This window comes from Trachurus japonicus, chromosome 11, assembly GCF_045865225.1.
Source record: "Trachurus japonicus isolate A0001 chromosome 11, Traja_1.0".
NCBI lineage: Eukaryota > Metazoa > Chordata > Actinopteri > Carangiformes > Carangidae > Trachurus > Trachurus japonicus.
The window spans coordinates 28,894,714-28,908,606 of NC_140917.1; the positions used below are offsets into that span (position 1 = coordinate 28,894,714).

Sequence of the window (13,893 nt, forward strand, 5' to 3'; positions counted from 1 at the left end):
TATGTTTAATTATTAGAATCATCTTTACGACTGCCTATGTTTCTGTATAGTCTTAACTTTGATGCACCTGACTCAGAAATATGGATCTACTGTATATTCCCAGATAATATCAGTCATAATATGCTGTAAATCTATGCCAATGTTTCTCAGGTTTTCTGTGTGTGTGTGTGCCAGTGCCTGTCCTTGTGCCTGTGTGAGTGGAGCATATGGGTCCTGCTGGTAGTCCATACGGGTTGCTGACTGGTCACTGTGCTGTTTTCTGTGCTCCAGTGGTGTGTGCATGATGTCTCCTTAGAATCAGGTCATTGATCTGGACCTCATTTCCATTCCCTCTCTCCACAGGCTTCACCAGCCAACTGGGATCAAGCAGCAGCGTACAAGGTGAAAGGTTTAAGAAACTTTTGTCGATGAATAATGGCCATTTGACCTTATAATTATGTTTTTAATGCATTTCTAACGCTTGTCTCTCCCCCTCTCTCTGTGTTTTCCTCACCTTTTCTTCTCTGGCTCTGTCTAGGGAGAGAAAGGTCAGAAGGGAGAGATCGGTCCACATGGTCTCACAGGCACTCCAGGGAGGGATGTAGGTGTTTTTCTCGTTTTTGAACTTGTCTACAAAGTTTCTGTAATTACAAAGTGTTTTTCAGATATGATTTGCTGCAAGGTTATGTCAAACATCTCGCCTGGTATATACATAATGTCAACAAGATGCTAAAGTCAGCATGCACTCATTAACACACCAATACACCTACACACACATGTGTACATCCACTTACACAGGCACTTTTATCAGGCTAAGAGTGGATATTCAGTAAACTTATATGGTATTACTCTTTAAGCTCGGACTCCCATTGATATCTCTTCTCCCCCCTCCTCTCTCCCATGGCGTTAAGTCGGCCTGTTAATGCCTGTTAGATTAGGCTATAGCAACAAAGCTTGCACAATCAATGCTGCCTCATTGACTGTGCTGTTCGTCTCTCACACAGGCAAGCGCCTATTCAGGAAGACTTAAACCTTTTAATCTTCCCTGTTCAGCGCAGTGATCCTGTAGACGCATGAAAAGTTTTGAGGAGCAAATTACAACGTGTGTGTGCTCTGAGATATTCCCCTGGTTTTCGACATCAGACACACTCACATTTAACTGTTCACCAGGCTAAGTGCTTGTCGTGGACAGATGGATTTGGTGGAGGATAGATTTTCTTAAGCCTCCCATCCATCTGACATTGTGAATATGAATGTGCTTGTTGATGTGACTTGAATCAGGCAGGCAGAAAATATTGCATATGCACCACTGAAGATAATACATCTTAGAGACTGTATTCTCCTTCTTTCTGTTTCCAATTGTAAGATGTCAAGCAAATAAGGGGAATCAACAAGTCTCTTTGACAATTTATGAAGACGTTTTGGAGACAGATTTCTGCACAGTTGGATCATTCGGGTCTGACGCTGATGATGTCACCGACCCATACTGATGCTGTCACTTCTCTCTCTGCCTGTCACAATTTACCAGGGTCGAGGTGGGTCTGTCTGTGTGGTCGGCCCCAAGGGACAGAAGGTCTGTATGCATTAAGTCCAACAGTCTCTACCACCAACCTTTCTGTCAAATGCATTCTGTTCAGTTTAACAGAACTGTGTTAAACTTGTTTTCCAGGGTACCCCAGGTATGGTGGGTCCTGAAGGGCTGGCCGGGGAGCCAGGGAAGCCGGGACGTCCAGGGCTGCCTGGAGTTGGAAAGCCAGGCTCACCAGTAAGTGTAGCCTACTTTTTTAAATTAAAGAACTGTGGAAGAAAAGAAGAAGTACTAATTGGATGGTGTCACTGATTATCCTAATGTCTACCTCTTAAAGATGACCTCAGTTTGACCAAAAAGTTTTATTAGACAATGCTCTCTAAAGTGCAGGACACGACTTGGCAGGGATCCTTCTTTCGGTGTAGCTTTCTTTGTCCTTGACAGGAGCCTAAAAGGATCTTAAGAAAGGCATTTCAGTAGATTTATGTCCTTTTTTCTCATGTCAGGGACCTCCTGGTGAACCGGGTGGTGCAAAAGGAGAAAAAGTAAGTGAATCCTTTTTCTCTTCTTTCCATCACATGTAAAAGCGATTTACCCCCAGGTTGCAACATAACATACATTAAATTGTGTGTGTGTGTAAATAGTTCGCTACATTTCATTTTAGTTACCAGGCCAGTCAACCAGAGCGACTTGTAACACATTAAGACCTTACGTTGCAATTTAGAGTGATTAAGGACTTTTTAGCAATTGAGCAGAGAAATACAAATAGCTCAAATACCTCTAAGGAAAAATATCAATTGATGGTTCAAATAGTTAGCTATATTATGAAGAAAACAGATTCAACAGGGTTAGCTAGCTATAAGTAACAAATAAATTGTTGAAATTGATACTAGAGCTAAAAGTTTTGAAATGAGTAGCTAAAAAAAATGGCTAACAGCTGCAATAGTTACCTAGCTAAAAGTAGTGAAAGATAGGCTAGCTAAAAAAAAAAGAAAAAACTAATTGCTGAAATAGTAAAATGGCTAAAAGAGTTAGCTAAAACAAACCTGAAATAAGTAGTGAATAAACAATTGGTACATAATTCGTAATAATCTATCTATCTAATCTATGTGGTGAAGCTATTTACAATCCCCTCATCTCTGGGACAGCCGCTAATCTAGCCAGGCATACAGTATCAATCCTAACTCAATGTTTGCATGGATTGCATGGTGTTCTGTGAATTCAGAACTCATTTGTATTATCCTACATTGAATATGACATACTGTACAATATTAGACACACAAAGATGCTATTTTAGGGGAGGTTTTCAGGCTAACTGTAACAATATGACATACACAGTGATCTGTTTTAACAGGGTGATTCAGGACCTGCAGGGGAAGATGGATTCCCAGGAGATCCAGTGAGAGACTCTTTTAAACACTGATTGGTATTCAGTAATGTATGCATGAGCTTCCAAAAGACAGTGCACCAACTGTGAGCTCAAACACCAGTGTTTGACTGATATTCTGATGATTTCACAGGGACCAAGAGGACCTGCAGGGACTAAAGGAGAGAAGGTATAACATTATCTTAAAACTGGTTATCTACATATCTGCACGCTTGTCTACATACTGCTTATGTGAGTTCTGTTCAATCTTTAGGGTGATCCATGTGAAGTGTGCCCTGTGCTGCCTGCAGACATGGGCGACAAGGTGGCCCTGCAGGGAAAGCCTGGCCCCAAAGGAGAGCCTGGATTACCAGGCATAGGAGAGAGAGGATTGCCTGTACGTACAAGAGTTTGACACCTACTGAATGAATGTCAAATTGTAATGTATTCTGAACATGCCTATAATATTCAGTTTAACTTGTTTACAATCCTGCCACATATTTTATTAGGTAGTTGTAGACATGGCCTGAACTGTAGCTGACAATTGAGCCTTGAGCAGTTGTTTGATAGTGTGTGTATTTTATTTTTCTTATCATTCTGACAGAGCGTATGGTGTTTATTTCTACCTTAGGGTTGTACTCACCCTTGTAATTCTCACAGTGTTGCAGCTGCTCAAGGAGACAATATGATATTCTGACAAAATGTTACTATCCATAGCAAAGGTCATTTTTTGTAATATAATTTTAACATGTCTCCATCCCTCTCTGGTTAGTAGGCCCCCAACATACCTCACATTGCGTTTGTGTTTGTCTTTCTCTTTATTCCGCATCTTCCCACTTACCCTGGCAGGTGAAATGGGGAATTATTTATGGGGGGAGGGGTATAAATCCAGAGCCTTATGAGATTCTGTGTGCAACGATTTCCAATAGTGCCAGCATCCATCTGTCATACCTGGTTAGAGCAGAAGGAGGAGAAGGTAGAGCAACAGAGAGGGAGAGTGAGATATGACCTCACTCATAAAGTTGAACTAACAGCACTTACTTCTGGATCATCCCTGCTCCTCTCTTCTTTTTTCTTTTCTCCACTTTCACCAGGGCCATCATGGTACAGATGGCAAGGCTGGACAGAAGGTAAAGACATCCCCTCATTCATTTACACCGCATCGTTGATTCATATTCTGAGGAAGTGTGACCTCATCTGCGTTCCCACACATACAGATATGCTAACATCAGCAGTGCAGAAGGCTCTCTCCTAAAGCAGATGCGAGCAAACTACCTGAACTAAACTTTGCAAAACACAAGAGAGTCCTACACACAGTCCTCTCAGTATGGCTGTACCCATACGTGCATGAATGCCATCTTCCCACACACACACAACCAGTTACACATTCCTGATATACTGCATCTGCCTAATTACAATGACCAGTATGGTCACAACACCATGCATCTCAAAGCAAACATGCTCATCAGGGCAAGCTGGGGCCAATTTGCTGTCTTGAACGTGTGTTGTTTTTGTATATTTTGGCAGGGTGAACCAGGATCAGATGGCATCAGAGGAGAAAAGGTCAGCTCTGTGTCTTTATTAGACTTTAGTTTTAACAATTCCGTGTTTAGACTACCTTATTTATCTGTCACTTGGTTGGTTAGCATTATTTGTTAACTGTGCTTTGCCTTTCTGGCATGACCTACAGAACCCTTTTAACAGTAGCATGATATGCAGCTGTCTTGGTGCGTCAGGATGTGAATAACCCTGTTCATTGTGTTTTCTGTATCTTTTGCCACCTCTTCTTGTCCACATGCTGTAGGGAGAACCATGTTCTGTGTGCCCCAGTCTGGGAGAGTTGCCTGCTAACGTCATGCCCGGCACTGACACCCACACCTTGCACCAGAAGGGAGAGAAAGGAGAGCCTGGAGTGGGACACAAGGGAGAACAAGTAAGTCTGTTCTAGTAATTCAAGTGCTGATTAAGCAGAGCATTTGAAATATCCAAAGACACTACCAAAGTGAAAACAATACTACTTCTTCTTAGCGAACAGTGATACACACAAATGCTGGTTTGTCAAGGAACAATAATAAGGAACTTGAACAAAATGATGTACCGTGTCGTTCACTTCTTCTTCTCCACAAGGGGGTGCCAGGAGTGGCAGGATCACCTGGCCTTCAAGGAGAGACGGTAATAAAAATAAAACAGACTGAGAAGAGGGAGCTCAGTAAGTTTTTGAATGTGGTTCTTAATAGACTTCATGAGGAAGTAATCACAGCAGTGGCTAAAATTGTCAGCCACAGGGATTTTACTCAGCAGGGAACTTATCAGTCAAAAGAGAAGGTAGTTTAAAAAAAAGCCTTAATCATTTGACATGGCTCCCCGTGGGGTGCAGCTTACTATGAATTGTGAATTACCAATTTAAAAGATGCATCTATATGCATATAGATCTATATATATGTATATGTATATATATATATATATATAGATCTATATGTATATATATATATATATATATAAATTAGATACTGAAGTGTTTTTTTCACTGCTTGTGTATGCAGGGTAGTGCAGGCAGCAAAGGAGCTGATGGTAAGCCGGTGAGTTGAGATTCAGTTCTTTGAAATTCAAAGTCATACTTCACATCCTGAATCAGTGATGTTGTGAAATGAAATGTGTCCATTTGACAGGGAAAAACTGGACCAAGGGGCCCCAGTGGCAAAGATGGACAGAAAGGCCCAAAGGTAGGAGAATAGTGCGGAGTGCAATGATGAACTCTGATAACCTGATTCCAGACTTGTTCCTCAGTGTTTTCAAAGTAATAATGGTGCAGTGTTGCTGCACTCTGCTTGTTGGGATGTTTAATATTTTCAATGCATTACTTTCATGATACAGTTTTATTGTTATATTATATTTTCCCTTTGACAGGGAGAGCAAGGGGTGCCTGGTGTTGGTACCCCTGGCCTAAAGGGTGCGAAGGTAAGTGCAGACATACAGTATGTATTGCTTTTTGCATTTTGTAGTGTGATTGTCATGCACGCTAAGTTTCCTGACTGTCCTAGGGCGAGTGTGGTGTATGCCAGCCAGCTGAGGTGGGCAGCGGACCTGCTGGTTACAAAATGCCTGGCCAACCAGGCCCTCCAGGGCCACCTGGACCTCCAGGTCTTGGAGCTGATGGCAAACAGGTGCGACTGCTCTTTAAGGAAAAGATAGCCATCAGAAGAATATCTAGATTTGAATGCACACAGGCTGCTTTTTTGGAGACTTTTGGAGATTTTGGACTTGCTTTGTCTTTCCTTAAATCACTGCCTTTTTGAATTGGAAACAAACTGATTAGACTGCTCAAGGGGCTAGAAAAGATACTTATAGTATCCTTGCATAGCCAACACTGCGAACTGAAAGGAGGAACACACAGTAGTGTGTTAGGTGAGGAAAAGGCCAGGGCCTCCTAAGACTTTCTTGGCCCTTCGTTTAGAGAGCATGTTGCCCTTTAATACCTCATCACTGCCTTCACCCCATCTTTGATTCCTCTCGCCTGGGCTTTTAGATCTTAGTGCGGCCCACCTAGGCTCTGTTCTGCAGCGTGCCGCGCGAATGGTCCAACGAATGTTACCTGCTCGGCACAACAGTTTTTTTCAAGTTTGAAAAAAACCTTTCATTGTGTGTTGTGTCATATATTCAATCAATGTTTTTACTTGTTTACTTGATGAAAGAGGGATGATAATAATAGCTATGTAGTGAGTGTTCTAAGACCGACTCTCATGCAGCAGAAGAGGGCAAATACTAACAGAGACTTGAAACTTCAGGTCAAAGACTTAAGACTTGTCTTGAGACTTGAGGTCAGACTTGTACCCGTCTCTGCTAAGTGTAATAAATCTCTGTTGACTTCTGTCGACCCCCCAAATTACACGCTGTGTGCCTCTGTGGTGTGCCTTATGTCAATAAAAGTACTTTATTAGTCACATATACAGCTAGTACAGTGAAATTCTTTCTCTGCATTTAACCCATCCCTGAGGAGCAGTGGGCAGCCGCGGTGCAGCGCCCGGGGACCAACTCCAGATTATGAGCCAGTGCCTTTGGTCAGGGGCACTGACTGGAGGATTAACCTAGCCGACATGTTTTTAGTGGTGGGGGAAACCGGGAAACCCACGCAGACACGGGGAGAACATGCAAACTCCACACAGAAAGGCCCTGGGCGGCCTGGGATTCGAACCCAGGACCTTCTTGCTGTGAGGCAACAGTGCTAACCACTGTGCCACCGTGCCGAACATAGTTATTTTGCCTTCTACAATACTTGCCAATGACTGTTACAGAGTATAATGGTGGTGTGTGTGTATGCATGCACCTGTATATCTTTTTATTTTTTATTTTTTAAAACACTTTATTTGTAATTTTCAGTTAACATATACAACAATTATATTCTCTGTATTACAAATATGCACCTGTATACTTTTAACTGTGATTTTTGTATTTCACCCTATTTTCTCACACAGGGCCTGCCAGGTCTTGCTGGTGCAAAGGGAGACAAGGTAAATTTCTTCTCAAGGTTTTCTTTGCAGTCTCTATCTTACATAACCCACTGCATGACCTGGAGTCACTGGTGGTCTTCAGAGACAGTCAGACTTTACCAACTAATTTGTCTCTCTACTGGGAGCGAGGATGTCTTCAGAAAAATTACCAAGCATGGGTTTAAAAAATATTTCAAAGGAGCTCAGGCACCCAAACTCATTTCAGGTTATATCAATTCAAGTCACTTTTTTGGAACATATGCATCACTGCAACCCCCCCCCAAAAAAAAAAAACCCCAAAAACAGCAAAATACATTGTCACCAATAGAGCACTGGGTAATTAAGTTACATTGATACTTTTCCAAGGAACTAGACTTGTGTGGAGTCAGACAGTTGCTGGATTATCTCTGTTTTAGAGTTAGATATATCTAGCAATGATATCTCAGCTAATTGTTTTTATTAAACCTAAAATGTCTGCTCAGCCTCTAATATTGGCCTGAATGATGTATTGTGAACCAGACAATACCACTGGCCCAACCATCTAAGGGGTTTTAAATATTTTAAGTCATGCATCATTCACATCCACGTTTGCTTTCTAGCAGCACACTTCTTCCAACCACCAACAGTTATCATACCATGAAACCAACTACAGGACTATGTATTGTTGACATTCTTCTACGGATGCACAACACAAATAAAATGGGGAAGTACTTGTAAAACCACTGCACACTGGTGTTGCCGGTACAAAGCTTCAGCATGTATTTTTCATGTTAGCGCTGGGACATAGAAGGGTATCCTTTTTTCATTGTATTTCAATTTTACCAGGGTGAAACGGGAGACCAAGGAGATAATGGACTGGATGGAGCTGCTGGAGCACCAGGACTGCCCGGAGAGCCTGGTCGCGATGGAGTAATGGGCTTAAAGGGAGAGAAGGTACAGAGTGGCTGAACTAAGTCAGATCAACTTAACTTTAATTTTTCATTACCCTGCTGTTGTTTTCTTTTCTTTTTCTTTTTAAATTTGTGGCAGTATAAGATATAGCAAGACTTATGCCTTTCTAAATGTGTTGTAGAAATGTAGTTAGGTCCATCCACCTGGGATGCCCAATTACAGGTGGTATTTAAGATGCCACTGGACCAATAATGCTTTCCAGGGGTTAAAATCATCTGCAAAATTTTGTTGATTTTTTCCAGGGTGATGCCTGTACCAGCTGTCCTTCTCTGGGCACTGGAGTAGGTGACGGTGTAGCTGTGCCAGGTCCCAAAGGAGAGAGAGGAGACCCTGGTACCCCAGGAGAAGGAAAGCCTGGCAAAAACGTAAGGGAACTGTGCAGTTACTTACGTCTGCTCCACTGGAGTATGAGCATTACTGATAATCATATCACTTGTTTTTGTTCCAGGGAAAACCAGGCTTACCAGGTGTGCAGGGGCCTGTCGGTCCCAAAGGAAGCAAGGTGTGAATGCCTATTTATTGTATCATCATGTTTATAATTATGTGTCTTTTCATGAGTCACTGGCAGATTCTAATCTGTCTTGTCTTGTGCCGCCTGCAGGGAGAAACTGGTGTCGCAGGAGTCGGCCTTCAAGGACCTCAAGTAAGGCTGACATGTCTTTTAAAAGCACATCTGGATCAATAAAAAAGTTTAATGACAACAACTAATGCAGCTCTGTCAAACACGAAGGACACACAGCTTCTAGATGAATGCACTCCAGCTGGGATCTCACTAATGAACACCATACTCTCCTTTTATGTCAGCATTTAGATTTTTCCTTCCTCCGAGGTCTAAAAAAACATAAATGTCACAAGGTTTTAAATAACCATCCAAATCTAATCCTCTTTCAAATCCTCTGATTCATCATGTCATGGAATCTTCATTTGATGCTGTGTTGACCTGGGGAAAGCAGTCCCCATCTTCACTGCACACTCTGCACTCTGTCTCCTCCCATTCTTAATCCCCTTTTTGTTTGGTCTTTTCATTTATTTCTAGGGTGAAGAAGGACCACGAGGGCTGCCAGGACCTGTAGTAAGTTTCACCCATATTTCCAAAGTCCTACAGTTTAACTTTGCATATTTTTAATTTGGTCTTGTGCTTTGTATAGGGACCTCCTGGAGCCATAGGATTACCTGGCCCTATCGGCCCTGAAGGGGAAAAGGTAGCATTGAATAGATTGGTGGAGAATCAACATATCATTGCAATATGCAGTCAAATGAACCCTTTCTGTGTAGCCAAGTGAAACTCTGAGACTCACACAGTGTGTGTTTCTTGTTCATAGGGCTCACGAGGAGATATAGGGCTTCCTGGACCACAGGGGCCTGAAGGCCGTGGAGTAGAAGGGCCCCCGGTAGGAAATTAATGTATCTTTTTGCAAATGTGTATATAATGTCATGCTTTGATATTGCCAAACACTGATTTCTATTTATGTTTTGACCCACAGGGGAAAGATGGAGCCCCTGGCTCTATGGGATTGCCAGGAGGTGATGGCAGACCTGTGAGTTGTCTTATTATGTACCGTGTGTATTTAATTTGCCTGTTTTCATACATGTGCATCAGGAGCTTGAAGAGATATTAGAGGAATTTAAGTAGTACACTGAGTTGTTGCCTCTGTGTTGGCGTCAGTTCAGAGTTTTAATTTTCTCTGAGCTTCTTTGGGAATTGTCCTTGATTTAGGCATCATTTGTAACCAAGGATGTCTGCCTCTATCCATAGCAGGGGCAATGTCTGCTCCCATCTCATCTTCTGTCCCCTGATCTACACTCAGTTCACTGCCCTGTGAGCTTTCTTCTGGAACAACAAAACAAGACTAACTAAATGTTTGTGTGTGTGTGTGTGTGTGTGTTGTCTTCTTCTCTTGCAGGGACGTGATGGAGCTAAGGGGGACAAGGTAAGTCTACCGTTTTGTTTGGATGAAGGGATCTGGAGGGGTTTAAATATAAGGGGGTGGAACAGATGGTAATCACAAGAGATGGTTCAACACCCTCCCACTCCCCCTGATATCGCCACACACAGACATACACACATGTGCTGGCACACAGATGCACACAGGGGCCTCGGGGCATGGAGAGAGTAGTGACGGAGGTGACAAGTGTACTGTTGCTGGCAGACAAGAGGAGTTTCGGGGTCTTAAGAGACACTGTGTGTGAGACTATTAATTACCGAATTTTTAGAGCCACCAGTCACTGTCACTGAGAGGGTGGGAAAGATGAAGAAGTGGTGGAGACAGTGCTTAAGGGTCAGGAGGGGTGTACGATATTGGGACGGAAGCCTTTGTGATGGCTATGTTTAATGGAAAACTAAAGTTAAGAAAGAGGAAAAGGTGGGAGAGTTAGAGAGAATGACCAAATGAGGTAGCATTTAGGGAGTCTTAAAAGTTGTAGCTATTCTGGGAAAGCTCATGTATACTTTAAGGAGGAAAGATATGAGTCAAGTGTGTAATTAGGTCTATCAGGTGGGCTCTTCTTGTTATAGATTTTACAGGAATTACTCAATTTTTTCATCAAAACACAACACATTTATCGTTTTCTTGCACAACATCTAGGCTTTAGGGACAATTTCATGTAATGCAATGATTTCTCTTCATAAAATGGTATGAAAGACATTTGCTGCACTCCATTCCTTGGAGTTATGAAAACCTTTTTCATAGATAAGATTTCAGGATTTAGCAAAAACTGAACAAAAGAATCCTGAAGGCTAAGACTTCTGACTTTCCTACAGTACCAGTGGTTTTAAAGTTGAATGAGGTTTCAGTTTTTCGCAGCCTTTGCTTAAAATGTGCAAAGACTTTCACTTTATCCTTTTTTGTGGCTCTTTTCTTTGATGTATATTTCAGGGTGAACCTGGAGATTGCAACTGCAAAACAGTGACACATACAGGCATAGGAGGACCTGTGAGTACATGCTTTCACACATGCACACTGTAAACATACAACAGAGAAAGCCTGCTTCAATGCAGTTTGATACCCATTGATATTGTTTTAATATGCTTTCTTTAGGGTTTGTGTTCATGCTTGGTTATTTTCTCCTTTGCATCTGTCAGCGACCTCAGATCAGACGAGACAACCCGCTGAATTTAAGCATATTACTAAGCAGAGGAAAAGAAACTTCAAAACTGACATTTGTTGTATTATTGTTAACCACACACTGTGTGCTTTATGTAAATTCTGTTTGTGTAAGCATCAATTCTGCTCTGATTTTGACTACATTTGCCCTCCAGGGAGCTCCAGGAACTCCAACAAATGCATGGCAGACTGGGCCTCAGGTCTGATATGTCAACCAGTCGCCCGATCTGATAACTTGGGCTCTGTTTGAAAGCTTTGTTTCACTTCTTACCTTGCAAAGTTTTACACTCACTCAAATAACTTGTGATTGACTTTGACTGATACCATTTGTATGTTTCAGGGCCCACCAGGACCTCCTGGGCCCCCTGGCCCACCAGGAGCACTCGGAATCCAAGGGCCTCAGGTAACAGAGCGTTAAGATGGTGAGGGAGGGTGGGGTCTCTTCAGTTCAATTCAGCAGCTGCTTCATCAGCCTGAATTGAACAAGCTACTTGATGATATTGACTTTCATCTTTTGCATCTGGGGGATGTAAACAAGGCTTTGACATGCTTGGCATCTCTAGGGGTCCATGATGTGCATGGAGGAAATGCAGTATGTTGCTTAGTTTAAAACAGGCAAATAATATGGTGCTTTAAGCTTTAACCCTTGTGGGTGGCAAGCTTCGGTAATGTCTTTTCAGACATACACAGTTATTTGGAGGTCTGGTTTTAAGTTTGAAAATTTAAATATGATGCAGTGTTTATCCAAAGTGCGATTTGATACATCTGTGAAGTTTGTCATTCAAACAGACCTTCAAATAAAGTGTTGCTGTGCTACAGGAGTCAAAGGTGTGAGAAAGACCTTAGATGTGGTGATGGTAACTGGATGGAAGAGGTCATGTCAATGACAAGGGGGCATTTTTAATATTACTTAACACAAATAGATTGGGTATTTTTTTAAATTTGCATTGTTAAATGCAATCTTTTTGAGATTTTTTTTAAAAATTATTATTAATTTGATTGTTGTGGAGAGGGAACAGGTTTGACCATTTTGATCCTGCCCCTTTGACTCTACCTTGAGCACTGGTGGAGATGGGAGTGGCTAGCCCTCTATTGGCAACCGATAAGTTCAACCTCAGTTCCTTCTTTCAGGGTATCCCCGGAAACGACGGGAAATCGTGTTTGCCTGCATCCGTAAGTAAAATTAGAGAGAAAAGGAGGAGAGGCGGCTGTTATCTACTGACTGGAGATCTGGGGCCTCATGTATAAATGATGCAAAAGCACAGAATTAGTATGTGTCAGGAAATGCTTTTCATAAAAAAGAAGCTCCTGTTCTTCCATGTGTCCTTAATTTGATTTTAAAATGTTGAGGTCAGTTAGTGGAAGAAATAAAGTAATAAAAGGGCATGAAAAATTACTATCACACCTGTGAAAGGAGAGAAAGATTCACCCCTGTGAAAACACATTGAGCAGAATGGCTGCTTTTGTGCTGTTTAAGGATGAGCTGATGTGAGAGAAAGGACAGGTTGAGTTTGGTTTGTGTCACACAGCATTGAAAAGTTGGTTGGTATCTATTGATGCATAAACCTGCATATTTCACAATGACACATCATGAAATATGTAGGAATGTATCAACAATTCATATTTTTATTAAGTGTATCCTGTTGTAGATCTGGCCTTGGATTTCATTCACGTTGTGTCTTGTGTCTTGTGGACAAAGTTAGTTTGGCGACAGAAGGTACAAGGACAACATCAAAGTGGAGAAATGAGGTGCAGCGTGGCAAACTTATCTGTGGACAGTATTATGGTGTCAGTTTTGTTTCTTTCAAGTCTGATGATGGCTTAATTTCATTAAGGGAACATCAATGCTGATCTCTAGCCAGCACTCAAGGGGAACTTCACCTTCAGCACAAGAATTAAAGTAGCAGATTAATGGAGGAAAGGGAGGGACTCTAAGTTCAGTGGATGAGGGGAGTGGATTTGAGACTCATTTTACAGAAACTTTCTGCACAAGTGTCCATTGACCCCATGTATTGATGCAGTATCTCTATGGTTATAGTCACTGCAGAGTGATAGACATAGGTTAAACATAAAGGTACTTCAGCTCTAACCTATTGCTGAATTACTTAATATTCTTTCTCACTTGAAGAGGTTTGACTAAAGTGTGTAATAGTTGGCGCCCTCTGTCCTCCACACTCAACTTCCACTACTCCCAGGCCTGATTTGCCTCATTGTTGCTACATTAAGCAGCACTGTAAACTTTCTTCCACTGTTCTGGTACTAGGGCTGTCACTCAAAGTGTCAGCATGGCTCTAAGGACTCTGAAAAATTGCTTGGTCTTTGAAACACAACAACAAGCCACTCAGAAAAATCACAAAGTTAGCAATTTGTGGATCCCTATAGAGAGACACGCAAGTGAACGCAGCACGGTGACATGTAATTATAGGGAACCTTCTTTTGAGCAAGCCTGTTAATGCACAAGGCCTTGCTCTGGCGCAT

The 13,893-nt window shown here is 42.0% G+C and overlaps 1 protein-coding gene across 3 annotated transcripts in view; it reads left to right on the forward strand.

The window, feature by feature from the left end:
* The window catches only part of col16a1 (collagen, type XVI, alpha 1), a 72,220-nt gene that overhangs the window by 42,000 nt on the left and 16,327 nt on the right, over positions 1-13,893 (forward strand). For all 3 annotated transcript variants that reach the window (XM_085792233.1, XM_085792232.1, XM_085792234.1), the window contains 29 exons: positions 343-381; positions 518-580; positions 1,508-1,552; positions 1,649-1,744; positions 2,014-2,052; positions 2,862-2,906; positions 3,028-3,063; positions 3,148-3,270; positions 3,968-4,003; positions 4,401-4,436; positions 4,678-4,806; positions 5,001-5,045; positions 5,417-5,452; positions 5,543-5,596; positions 5,781-5,831; positions 5,915-6,037; positions 7,346-7,381; positions 8,186-8,293; positions 8,554-8,676; positions 8,760-8,813; positions 8,913-8,954; positions 9,348-9,383; positions 9,460-9,513; positions 9,634-9,702; positions 9,796-9,849; positions 10,216-10,242; positions 11,188-11,244; positions 11,571-11,615; positions 11,756-11,818. In XM_085792233.1, coding sequence (XP_085648359.1) covers positions 343-381; positions 518-580; positions 1,508-1,552; positions 1,649-1,744; positions 2,014-2,052; positions 2,862-2,906; positions 3,028-3,063; positions 3,148-3,270; positions 3,968-4,003; positions 4,401-4,436; positions 4,678-4,806; positions 5,001-5,045; positions 5,417-5,452; positions 5,543-5,596; positions 5,781-5,831; positions 5,915-6,037; positions 7,346-7,381; positions 8,186-8,293; positions 8,554-8,676; positions 8,760-8,813; positions 8,913-8,954; positions 9,348-9,383; positions 9,460-9,513; positions 9,634-9,702; positions 9,796-9,849; positions 10,216-10,242; positions 11,188-11,244; positions 11,571-11,615; positions 11,756-11,818 — 1,764 coding nt within the window. The remainder of the gene's footprint in view (positions 1-342; positions 382-517; positions 581-1,507; positions 1,553-1,648; positions 1,745-2,013; positions 2,053-2,861; positions 2,907-3,027; positions 3,064-3,147; positions 3,271-3,967; positions 4,004-4,400; positions 4,437-4,677; positions 4,807-5,000; positions 5,046-5,416; positions 5,453-5,542; positions 5,597-5,780; positions 5,832-5,914; positions 6,038-7,345; positions 7,382-8,185; positions 8,294-8,553; positions 8,677-8,759; positions 8,814-8,912; positions 8,955-9,347; positions 9,384-9,459; positions 9,514-9,633; positions 9,703-9,795; positions 9,850-10,215; positions 10,243-11,187; positions 11,245-11,570; positions 11,616-11,755; positions 11,819-13,893) is intronic.